The 12,447-nt window shown below is 52.0% G+C and overlaps 1 protein-coding gene across 8 annotated transcripts in view; it reads left to right on the top strand.

The window, feature by feature from the left end:
- The window catches only part of RNF144A (ring finger protein 144A), a 250,799-nt gene that overhangs the window by 69,390 nt on the left and 168,962 nt on the right, over positions 1 to 12,447 (top strand). For all 8 annotated transcript variants that reach the window (XM_057497477.1, XM_057497479.1, XM_057497478.1 and 5 more), the window contains 2 exons: positions 8,111 to 8,215; positions 8,363 to 8,423. In XM_057497477.1, coding sequence (XP_057353460.1) covers positions 8,111 to 8,215; positions 8,363 to 8,423 — 166 coding nt within the window. The remainder of the gene's footprint in view (positions 1 to 8,110; positions 8,216 to 8,362; positions 8,424 to 12,447) is intronic.

Genomic DNA, 12,447 nt, shown 5'->3' with positions numbered 1-12,447 from the left:
TGGGTGGGCCACAGGGAGTCTGCCTCAGTGTTGACGTCTGAGAAATGGGCCTCACGGAAGCCCCGGGAAGGTGACTCCAACCTGGAGGACAGGAGATTGCCGTTGTCGTTTCTCTGAGATGGGGAAGGATGGGAGGGAGAGAGGCGGTGGGGGAGGAGGAGAGACAGGCCTCCTGCCAATGGGCTCGTGGATCGGATGCATTTTTATCCCAAGGGGATGAGCTGGGATGGCGGAGCCTCAGGGGCTTTGTGCAGATGCCTGAAGGGAAGCCTCCCACAGCCTCAGCCAGTTGATGGAGTCCATCGGCCCAGGTGCCTCGGGCCACCTTGCTGTCCCTGCCACGGGCCTGCTTTGTGCGGATGGCCTCATGAGACCGTAGCTTGTTTTCTTGCCCTTGAAGTAGTCTGTTTGCCTGACCTGTTTGCCGACCTTCCTTGTGCTGTTTCTGGTTTTCTATTTCTAGAGAATCGTAGTAAAAATAAATAAGCAACTCTAACTTAGGTCAGATGCTCAACTTGAGTCGGGGGCTTTGCAAGGAGAAAATAGCAGCGTTCTCGGAGGGGGGTTGCCAGGGGTGCCGGGAGCAAGCGTGATGGTTCTGCTTTTCCCACGACCATTTATTCAAAAGTCAAATGTCGAAAGCGGTCCCGTTGGTCTCTGCCGCTCACCACAGGGTGAAGCAGAGGAAGCACCTGTGTGACAGACGGGCGGGGGGGCCCCCAGGTCTCCAGGCCCGTGCCCTCCCCTCCCTGGCCGTGGCCTGGGCAGCACTGGACAGGGGCCTGCTGCTATGGCCACAGTTGTCTGTCCCAGGGGGACAGGCTTGGGAAGGCAGAAAAGAATGAGGAGAGAAAATTGTGTGACCCCAAAAAGAGGCACTCTTAAACAAAATAAATGATTGCTGGAGAATGACAGTCAAGTTCTGAGGCGAACTGACCTCAAGGAAGAAGGGGCTCCGGGAAGGCAGGACCTCTGGAGTCTTGGACGCCAGCTCGGCCTCCCGTCCTCCTCTCTACAGTGGGTTCCCCAGCAGTGCACAGCACAGCCAGTCCTGGAATTGGTCAGCACTCATGATTATAGTCAGTGGCCGGACTACAGCTACTAACCCTGGGCGCGCCCTGCAGAGAGGTCGGCTCTGCCGGGGGTGGGTGCGCTCTCTGGACCCAAGCTTCTGCGCGGCTCTGACCTGCCAGAGGGGGTCGGGGGCCCAAAGACGACTCAGGGTGGCCACCTTACAGGCGGTGGAGTCCACTGCTCTCTGCATGCTGCCATCCAGCCCGGTACCACACCTGCATGGCTCTCCTGTCCGGGCCCCTCTGGGGGTGGGGGCCCAGCAAAGGAGATGACCTCATGGAGAGGCCCAGGCCCTCTGGAGGGGGAAAGTCAGCCTCATGGCATGGGGTGGGCTGTGGTCCGGGGCTGAGAATGGACAGGATCACCGAGGCCTCCAGCTGCCCAGACGGTGGCCGCACAGAATTACAGTCAAGCTCAGAGGCCCCACGAGTCCCTCTGTGTCCCCAAGGGCAGGACCACTTCCTGCTGTGCGTTGTCCTGAGGTGTCACCCAGGCCCCTCTGAGTCTCTCAGGCGCCACTCACAGCCTCGGCTACAGGGGTCTCCATCCTTCTCTCTGGCTCTCAGGGCCCCCCCAAACCTTGTGGGTGGGGGCGAATGTCACTGCTGGCTGCTGGTGAGGTCCCCATGCTTTACTGTATCATCGCACTCATAAAACCCTGGAGTGGGCAGACGTCTCCATGCCCAAAAGGACACCAGGGCTCAGAAAGACGAGTGGCCTGCTCCGGCTCTTTCCCCGGATGCGCCCGACCGGAGCACCTGTGGCTTGTGCCCGCGTCCGACGCTGATCCTTTAACAGTCCCTAGGGAGCGCTGAGCCTTGCCAATGGCTTTGCTGAGAGACTCAGCAGAGGCCTGGAGGGCTACTCTGGCGTGTTGGTGTACCATGGCCTCGGTCAAGCTCAGGGGGCTTCCTTCCTACTCCCAGATTCCGGCACCTTCCATCCTAGGAACGACACGTGGGACTTTCTGTCTCTCTCCCCATTCTGTGCACGTGAATCTCCATCCCAAAGCCGACCTCACTGTACTCTTCCGGGAGGCACGTCTGGTCCCGCTGCAGTTAGGGTCCTAGGACCCTGCCCGTTACTGGCAAGATACCCACATGGGTGTGCTGAGCAGTGCCCCTAGCCCCTTCTAACTCATGAAAAACAAATAAGCAAACAAAGTTTTTGGTTTTTCTGTTTGATGGAATGATCACCAGTTACCTGTCAGTAGAGACAGCTTGTCCAAAACTGGGCAGGTCCCTCCTCTGAGTTCACCTCCAGGTGTTACCCGCTGAGCAGCGGAACCCTCTGCACATTGTCACACACTCAGCTTGTCACATACTTGTGTCCCCTTCTCTCACACACCTTCCTAAATTTGCACAAACACAACCGCACACATAGACACACTTGTTCTTCCTCTAGCCATGGTCCAACACGGCATTACCTGTTGCTTCTCTGGTTCTGGCCTCCTAGACTTTTTTTTTTTTTTTGAGAGGGCATCTCTCGTATTTATTGATCAAATGGTTGTTAACAACAATAAAATTCTGTATAGGGGACTCAATCTGGCCTCCTAGACTTTTGTACAAAATATGTAAATATTTGTTGAGTGGATGAAACAGATGATATGACCCTTAGTGTTGCTAATGCTAATGTCACATAACTCTCTCCTGCGAGGACCACTTCTGTCTTGCCTTCCACTGGGGAGGTCTTTGTGATGAAGGTGTGATTTTGTTAAATATTCATTTTTGCACCTCCAGGACTCTGAGTTTTCATATTCAATAGACAGAACGTCATCAGTGCATGTGTACCTTGTGGCTCCTTGAGGCATGTGGGGAGGGCAGAGGTGCATCCTCTCCAGGACCTGTCCCTTTTCATCGGGCCAGCACGGCTGTGTGACACTGGGAGAAGGCAGTCCGGGTTCCCCTGCTCTCTGCAGAAGAGCAGAAAGCACAGCTCTGTTTGTTTCTTGGTCCTGTGTGGCTGGCAGGTGGCAGTGGGAAGGCCCATTGAGTCACCAGAGGGCCTGCAGGCTGTCAGAGCTGGACCCTGGACCCTTCTCCCCCTGTCACCTCCCGGCCTCACCCTCCGCCCCAGTTGCTGTGTTCAGCTGCCGTCACCTCCTGTCAGTCCCTGTGGCCACAACCCTGTTCTCAGAACAGGGCGATTTGAGAGCAGAGCAGCCCTACGAGGTGTCATGGGGTGCAGGGCTCCCCAGGGAACGTCCTCATCTTGATGGCCAATGTTTTAGGTCCTGGCATGGCTACAGGCCAGGCTATCATTTGCTTCTGGTTCCCACCCATGAGCTGCCATTGTGAGCATGTCCCCAAAGCCATGGTGACACCATGCCATGAGTGGGAACCCTTGGCCTGGACTACTTACCTGGTCTCCCTGCCCCAGCCAGATCCATCCTCACTGCAGGAACCTGGCTCTGATCAAACAGCCCTTTGTCGCTGTCACTCCCCTGCAGCCACCCTGCAAGGGACTGTGTACTGCCCCCATGCCTGAAGCCACTGCCCTGTGCAGCCCAGCTCATCTCCCAGCTGAGCTCCCCTGACGTGTTGTCCAGCCCCAGATATTCTGTTTCTCACACACTGCTTCTGGGTAGGCCAGCACCCCATCTCTGGTTGTTCCTTTGCCTTGCGTGGCCCCAATGCTGGAATGAATAAGTCCTTCCCTGTGTAATTGCTGAATAAGTGCTTCCGTAGCTAGCACCTGCCTTACTGAACCCACAGCAGGCTTGCCTGTCTCTGTGTCGATTCTTGTGAAGCCAGGGCCCTCCCAGGCATTCCTGGCCTCCACCACAGCCACCAGCACAGCTTCCCAGAAAAGCAGGCACTCAGTGCTTCCTGGATGATCTGACTGAAGTCCCAGGCCAGTGGCATGCTCCCAGAGGAGCGCTTCTGGTCTGCAGCTCCTGAGGGAGTGTGTTCACCGCCAAATCTCAGTCCACACCTTCACCGAGCATCGGTGATCAAGCCCCCGGGTGAGGCCTCTGAGGGCTCCAGTGGGGTAGGGAAGGTGCCACCTGTGCCCTGTCCACGTGGGCTGAGCTGCATGGGAGATCTGGACGGCCCTCTGGCTCTCGGAGACTCTGCCATCTAACGGAGGAATGTAATCAGGCCATCGATCATTGATGGCTTACTCACGCCAGGCAAAACACCGTGAGGATGTTGGCAGTGTTGTGGCGCCCTGCTGTCCCTGGGCCACCAGAGCTCTTGTGTGATCGTTTTCTGTTTGCCGGGCTGATCTTATCCCACACTGTGGGAAAACAGGCTCCGAGAGGTGAAGTTCTTTGCTCGAGTCCCACGTCTGGCGAGTGGGTGAGCTGGGGTGGGACTCAAGCCCAGGCCTGCGATTCCAGGGTCCCTGCTCTGCAAGCACTGCTCACTGGGGTCCCACTGCAGTTGTTCAGACCTGCCTGCATGTAACATCCATGAACTGTGGATTCCAGAGAAGCATTGCTGCTGAGATACCTTCGATCAGTGTCTGGGGGTTTTCTCCTGCTGTTAGGACCCTCAGCAGCCAACAGGCCTTCAAGTGAGAAGATGAAACAAAATGCAGACTTGCTGTAGTTTTAAGCAAGGCTGATATGTCTCCGTGGCCACTTCTCCTTGGCAGGAACCTTCCGGCACATGGCGGTACCTCAGCAAATCAGCAGTGCTGCCTCCTCCTCTTTGGACCCTGGTCTCAAAGAGTTGGAAGACAGAATGGAAAAGGAGATGCCTGGAACCTTCTGTGGCTCTTGACACTTGCCTCCCTCCTTACACACCTGTGCTGTCCTTGTACAGCAGACACTCCTGTTCCTGGACGGTCACTGTGTGCGTCCGGGTGTCCTGGGCGTGTGAAGATGTGTTCTGGGTGGACTCAGGCTTTGGCGGTTTAGAGTATGTACAGCACTTCGTTCTAATAAAGAAAGTATGAGGTAGAGGAAAATACATAATAAATGATTGCGGATGAAACTATTTTTAATGGAGAGGAAGAAGGCAAACATTTAAAAAAACAAACACAAAGACCCACCTTGTAGTCAGGCAAGGGGTTTGAGCTACCTGTGCTTCCAGTGTAGGATTTTGGGCCTGTTCTTAACTTCCCTGAAGCCTCTTTTTCCTCATCTATAAAATGGGAGTGACAAAACCTCCCAAGATTCTTGCGTTTTCATGGGCCGACTCAGCTGCAGCGATTAACACAGAGCTGGCACTTTGGAGGCATTTGGTCGCGACAGCTGTTACAGAACACGTATGTGCTTTTGTCCCATGGATTTACTTTGACAGACTTTCTCTGCTTGCCCTTTTTTTTTGGTGCTCATGTGAGGACATCTTTTTGCCATTAGATTGAGAAACATAGCTGTGATCCATGACCCACTTGATATCTGGGCGAAGACTGGGCTTGTTTTTGGTGGATACTTGGTCAGACTCTGAGATCCTCATGTCTTTATATAGTAAACACTTCGGAACTCCCAGAGCACAGTCGTTTTTGCACATTGCACAGTCGCGTCCTGGCGGTGTTGTGTGTTCGCTCCCGGGTGGCTCGCAGCCGGGTGTGTCCTGGAGCTGCCCCCTCTTCGCAGGCTCTTGAACAGGAAGGTTCAGAGCCCTCGGTGTCCGGAGCAGAAGCCATGGTGGCTTTAATCTTTGTGTGTTGTTTCTCCTGGAGAACAAACCCTCTCTCCTCATGTCCATTACGAGGCTTATCAGAATTTCATCCATTTACAGCATTCCCGTGCCCTCCAGAGGCCCAGTTTAGACAAATTAATTACAGGAAGTATGGTAACGATCTTCCTGCTAATGTTCTGATATTGTTTATGCCTGTGACCGTAAGAAACGTATCTATCACCCAGGCAGACAGCAGGTAGCGGCGGTCAGTGTTTAGTGTGCTGGGCTGTGCGTACATCCTTCCTTTCTCACTGCCACAAAAGCCCTGCAAGATGCACATCCCTGTTTTATGGCCGAGGGACGCATGGCCCAGACTCATCCAGGAACCTGTCCAGGGCCTCTGCTCGATGCCACGAGTCTGTCCGGCTCCAGAGCTACACTTTCTCCCTCCTCAGGCTGCACTCAGCCATAGACAGGATGTTCCAGTCACCTGCAACTGTAAACAGACCATTGTTGCAAGGATGGCGTACCACCAAGCCCCTAAGCCACAGCGCTGTCTCCCCAGACAGGTCGGCTGGCGCTGCCGGAGCCGGGGCATGGGCCCGATGGCGGCTCCGTGTGGCCCTTCCCTCCTCCTCTTCTGCCCCCGCCGTGTTCTGGAGAGCCTTGCGTCTTGGTTTTGATGAGTCTTTCTCTGAAAGCTCTGCCTTCTCAGGCCTCAAGCAGAACCCCAAGCCTGGGTGTACCCACACTGGGTCCCCTGGGAGCTCCCTTCATGGCCGTTGCACTGGTGAAATGTGGGTGGTGTGCACAGGATCTAAGTGCAGAGCACTGCACTCACCCCAGCCTGGGCAGGACGGAGGGATGCAGGCTGGAACTCAGGGCCCTGGGCCTGTAGGCGCCGGCACTGCGGCCGGCATGTGAAATCACAGCCCTGCGTTTTATGCTGTTGAGAGAAGCTGTGGAAAGGGCTCTTTTGAGGATTACCTTGACTTGTATTTTTTAAAGAAATTGCTATCTAGTGTCTTTAATGGGTGAAATACTCTGGCTTGCTAGAATGATGAGAATTACCTGCTTAGAGATAATTATTATTTATATATTGAGCTTATGCTATTTTCCATGTGGTCATCTACGATCTTGCATAAAATTCTTATAACTCCACTGTGAGGCAGCTTGACCTCCCCAAACTGCTGACTGGGAAAGTGAGGCTGGTAGAGAGAATAACAGGCTTGTTCTAGGCCTGTTCCTACAACTAGTAGGAATGGCAGCTGGATTTCAGTTTAGGCCTGACCCTTTTAGTAATAAGCATGTATTCTTACAATGAAATGGGGTGTACATTTCGGGGGGAGGGAGCTTAGGAAACACAGCCTACGGGCTTGAAGGGTTGCTGCCTTCCAGTGTTACTGTCGGAGTGTGACAGTGCTGATATCGTGAGCCACAGAGGCTGCTGTATGGGGCTGTGACCGAGAGTTGATTTGGGGACTGTTGAGACGTTTTGCATTGGTTTCCTGGTTCCGTGTGGTTTCTCTGTGACTTCTTCCATAAGCTCTTCAGAGTTTCTATTTCTAGTCACTTTTGGCAGTGATTGTACCTGGGAAAGGCCATACCTTGTCTTCTAACTGTGTATAAGGTGCGTTTCAGGGGAGCAGTGGATCTCTGAGGCTAGCAGACTTGTAAAGCAAAAGTAAGCTGGTGAAAAGGCCGGGCCATCTTTGCTACGAACGCTGCTTTGTGTCTCCCACTGGGTTTTTCTGACTTCCTCTGGATTTTCAGCAGTGCTCCCCAGTGGGTGAGGCTGTCGTAAGTGATGTCTGCTTAAGTGAGGTGTCAGCAAGTGGGGAGGACGGGACCACTTTAGAGTTGAGCATGGCTGGGTTGGCAGCCGGGCCCTCACCATTGGGGTAAGCTGGCAGGGTCTGCGGTGACTCAGTTTCCGCATGTGAAAGGTGGCACAGCCATGCCTTTTCTGAGAAACTGTTCTAAGGAGTGCATGAGGTACCGGGACATAAAGGGTTGGGTACAGAGCCTGACGCCTAGTAGGTGTTTGAGAAGCAGGACATAAAGGGTTAGGTATAGAGCCTGATGCCTAGTAGGTGTTAGAGAAGTAGGACTTCACACCTCCCTCTCCGCTTTTGCTCTGACGTTTGGACTCACAGGCTTTGTGTTTGCTGAGGTCGGTGCAGGGGTCCAGCCTGCAAACTTAGTTCTGTGAACCGGCACACAGCCCCTGGCACAGGAGGGGTGCCCCTTACACCTTCAGAGGCTCACTGACTTGTCCTGATTTCCATAACTATTTGTTGAGTGAATAAAACCTCTAATTTGATGGTTGCTATGGGCGGCCCAGGGAAAGTGCAAAGCTAGTGGAACCATGTGCTTGGCTCATCATTTTTATGCATTGCTGCTCCTTTAGGCCTAAGGAACTAAAGATGTTTACAGATACTTCTCTGCTTTTTTTTTTTTTTCAGTGCCTGAAACAGTATGTGGAGCTCTTGATCAAAGAAGGATTAGAAACTGCAATTAGCTGCCCGGATGCTGCCTGCCCCAAGCAGGGCCACCTGCAGGAGAATGAGGTACGTGCACCTGAGCAGATGTGGTTTTCCCCATGTCCAGTACGCCCTGCTTAGCTCGTCAGGGTGGTGTGGGTTCCGTTCCCACGGGTGCGGCATGCGTTCTAGCCCTCAGCAGCTGACACTCCTTGTCTGCCCTTTTTCCCCTAGATTGAGTGCATGGTCGCGGCTGAAATTATGCAAAGATATAAAAAGCTGCAATTTGAAAGAGGTAGGTGCCCCAGTCTATTGGCTGGTTACAGTTCCTCTGACAGAACCTGCATAACTCCGGGGAAGCACTTTTGGTAGATAAGACTGTACATCACCTAAAACAGAAGTGAAAGTCGATAAAAATTCACTGTCATTTTGAATTCTCTGAAGAGCTCGCCGATGGAGGGCTTTGTTGGGGATCTTTTTGGTGGCAGGAAGGATTCATAAAACATAACTTTTTTGAAGGGATTTGGGTTTATGGGGTGGTTTAAAGAGATGTGGCCCAGGTGGGACATTATTCTGCAGCCAGGTTAAGGCCAAACAGTTTGAGGACTAAATTCTTAGATCTGCACAGAATTTAAAAGATACAAAGGCATGTTCTGAGGCCAAGGATAGGAGAGCTGTGATGATGGCCACCCGGACAGCAGAGTGACAGCCTCTAGTGACAGACAGAGTTCTTAGGCGCTCACTGTCCACCCAGTGCAGGCCTAGACGAGGAGGTGCTGAGTTCCTTATCTCAGAACGTAGCATGACAGCCCCATGAGGTTGGCATTGTTGGTAACCTCACACCTGCAGAGGCTGACCCACTTGTCCTGATTTCCGTCTCTGTGGTTGGAGGGCAGGGTTTGGTGCAGACCCTTACGATGCCCTGTACAGCCTTCCCGGCTGGAGCCAGGCCTGCCTCAGACTTGGGGCTCTCTCTCCTAAGGTGCAGGGTGGGGTGTGTGCATCCCAGTGTGACATCATTCTCAAGGTGGCGTCACGATGCGTTAAAGCTGTTGAGTGTCTAGGCCTGGGGTTCACCTTTGCTCTTGGAAATATGCCAGGATCATAAAATGATGTTCCGAGGCTGTGGATTCTGTCTGGCCTAGGGCTCATCTGAAAAGGAGCAGAGAGTAACAGGCACACTGAGACGACACTCCTGACGCCAAAAATTTATTGTGAAGAACACCACATCTGAGTTCTGGTATTTTCCGCTCAGTGTGTAGTCACCAGCCTGCTCTCCCCTCTTCCCGGCCTGGGGCTTGTCTGCCCCGGACACGCGTCACTGAGACGCAAGCCTGGGCTACGTGTTCACAGGAAACGGTCATCAAGATGGGAACGGAATGCAGAATAGACCAGAGGAAAAGACTGAGAGACGCCTAGTTCCTGCTGAATGTGGAAAGTTTTCTTTCTGCCTTTCTTTTTTTTTTTTTTTAAAGAAATGCTAAAGACAGCTGTATTTCCTCTTGAGGCTTACTTAAAAAAAAAAAAAAAAAGCCAGTATGTGGCCAACTAGAGAAAAAAACAGGATTTTTGATGGCACTGGAATTTGTTAAATGAATGTCATGTGATACCGAAGTCAGCATGTGAAGCTATAAAAGTGATTAATTTGGATTTCTGAGACTTTCAGCCCTTTTCTAAAAACATTTTTCAGAGAAAATCTTGACAGAAACTGGCAGTTATTTGGGTTACAAGAAAATGAACTTGCTGTGACATTGAATTTAAAATGCTGTGGGGTGAATTTTCCTACCTAATAATTTTAACTGATGTTATTTCTTCAGTGCTTTGTCTTTAGTCAAAGAAGGTATTTTTTTCTTTTGCATAAATATGAAGCCAGCTTGACTTGGGTTTGAGAGATTTTCTTTTCTTTTTAACCTATTGCTTTAAAACATTTTGATACCATTATGTTAAAAGCTACAAAAAATAAGACACAAAATGGGCTCAGGCTTAACACAACCAAAGACCAGTCTGAATGAAATGTTAAAATGTTAGAGCTAAAATAGAGTTATTGATTATAGCCAGTACACTGAGCGGCTTTGAGATAGGATCAGAAAGCAAGTTTGGCTTGTTCTCTCCCTTTGAAATGTAATCAGGGAGGGGGCCCTGGAAGAAAATTTAAGACAGTTCCACAGTTTCCTGACAACATTCCGTTACTAAAAAGTCTCATGGTTAGTTTAAGTTGTGAATGCTGGCGCCATTTGGTCTTAGAATGTCTCATCTGGTTTAACAGCCTTGATTTTAATCTAAACTTACCCTCTCCACCAGCCAGGGTCCTGGGTAAGCAGGGGAGGCCCCTGGGTAAGCAGGGGAGGCCCCTGGGTGAGCAGTGACCCCGTGCCCAGGTATTTGCTCATAAGTCCCTCTGCGGAGGTCCCACTGCCAGGGACAGGGCCTGTGGCTCCCTTCTTTCTTACCCTGCTGATATCGGCGTCCAGGTCAAGGGAATGCTGAAGCCAGGGCTTGTCCTATGTGGTATTGTTTTTTTTTAAAGGAAAGTAAAGCTCAGAGAGATTAAATAACTCTCTGGGCTTGTCCATCAATAATTAGCCCTGCCCAGAGCCGAGGACTCCTGAGGGTCAGACAGTCCTGACGGGACAGGACCTGTGGCTCCGGGGCCACGGCCAGCGTGCCAGCCAGTGGGTGGTGTGGTGAGAGCCAGCACCAAGGCCAAGGGGCACTGGGCCCTTCACAGCATGCTTCTCAAAAGAAAACCATGCTGAGAACAAAAGCACCTTTTTAAAAAAGTCTTGGGCTTTTTTTATATGTAGAGCTGCTAGGGACCTGCCTCTCTTACTGATATTTCCTTGGGAGAAGGGAGTTAAGGTTCTTCAAGTGTGCCAGGAAATAGGCTGCTTGTCTTGTCTGAAAATACATCTGTGTAAAATCTTAGGTATATTAGCATCTACAAGATGGGATGTACCTAACATATGTCCTGAGGTAGATAGTATGTGACAGATACGATGCCTGTATGCATCCTGAAAAGAGCAACTCCCTGATGCTGCCCAGCGTGGATTTTCTCCTTGACCAGCTCCTGTCTTCTTCGCCAGCTGGCAGAGTTCAGCAATGGGGGTGATAATGGAGAAAGAAGACCATAGAGATCAAAGCGAAAAGCCCAGAGCTTGACGTTCCCTGGCAGCTCGGGAAGAGCTTTGCGGTCGGCCACAGATAGGTGATTTCCTCTTCGCTGCTCCAATCGGGACTCTGCCCAGGGGAAGGCAGCGCCATGGCACAGCTCCTCGAGGCCCAAAGCCATAGAATTTGTGTTACCATGGAAACCATACTAGGTCTCTGCCCTGCGCTCCACAGTGTAACTGGGCCTTTCTCGATGAAAGCCTGCTAGCTGTATTTGCTGGGCAAGGAAAATGAATGAACAGGAGACCGCGTGGGGCCGTGAGATGCATGCAGACACTCACCAGCCCGGGAGAGCCAGCCCCTTGCTGATGTCATCCCTCCCTGGAGCAAGGGTGGGCAAGGAGAGCAGCGGGAACCAGAGGGTCTGAACCATGTGGCGCTGTCATTCAGCTGCCAGAGAGACCAGCACTGACCACGGTGTCCAGCTGGAAAGAAAAGAGCAGGCCGGAGACCTCTCCACAAGTCTGTCCTCCGCCCTTCAGCATGCTGAGCACCCGTTCTGCTGTGAGCTTTCCGGTGCTGTGCGCACTGTGACCCCCAGTGTCTTTGGGGCACAGTCTCCCCGCAACACTCACTGGCACAGAGGCAGAGAGCTGGCAGAGAAATTCACAAGGAGTGAATAGGCTTTAAGGTGAAGGCAAGCTTCCACATCCCGAGGAGGACCCTGTGGGGGCTGCTAGGGACCTACGCTGTTACAGGAGGGGACCCTCCTGTCCCCTCAGCTGAGCTAGTGACAGGCAGCTGCCCCGCATGCATGCCCCACTCTGCCCTCACAAAGCCACCTCCTCGGCTCCAACAGTCAGAAACATTCTTAGAAAAGCAAACACTGAAACTCTCAACTAATGATGAGCAAATTTTAGTCACAATTAGGAGCGTCATAAAGATTTTACATTATTATAATGAAGATCAATTGAAAAATAGCACATTCCCCTGAATTCTAGTTCCTTCACATTATCAAGTTCTAAACCTTCTGCCAGACCTATCAATTTGATAGTTTTGAGCCACTGATTCCCCCTTTAAAAAAAAAGGCAGAGGGGTATAGATTAGAGCAGAAGTTGGCCAGTCGTGGCCAGTGGGTGAACATGGCCCAGCCCGTGGTTTGGCTGGAGCACCATCCACGCATCAGCACACTTCTGTGTTACAGCAGCCGA

This window comes from Manis pentadactyla, chromosome 2, assembly GCF_030020395.1.
Source record: "Manis pentadactyla isolate mManPen7 chromosome 2, mManPen7.hap1, whole genome shotgun sequence".
NCBI classification, from domain to species: domain Eukaryota; kingdom Metazoa; phylum Chordata; class Mammalia; order Pholidota; family Manidae; genus Manis; species Manis pentadactyla.
This window is presented reverse-complemented; position numbering and strand designations above follow the sequence as displayed.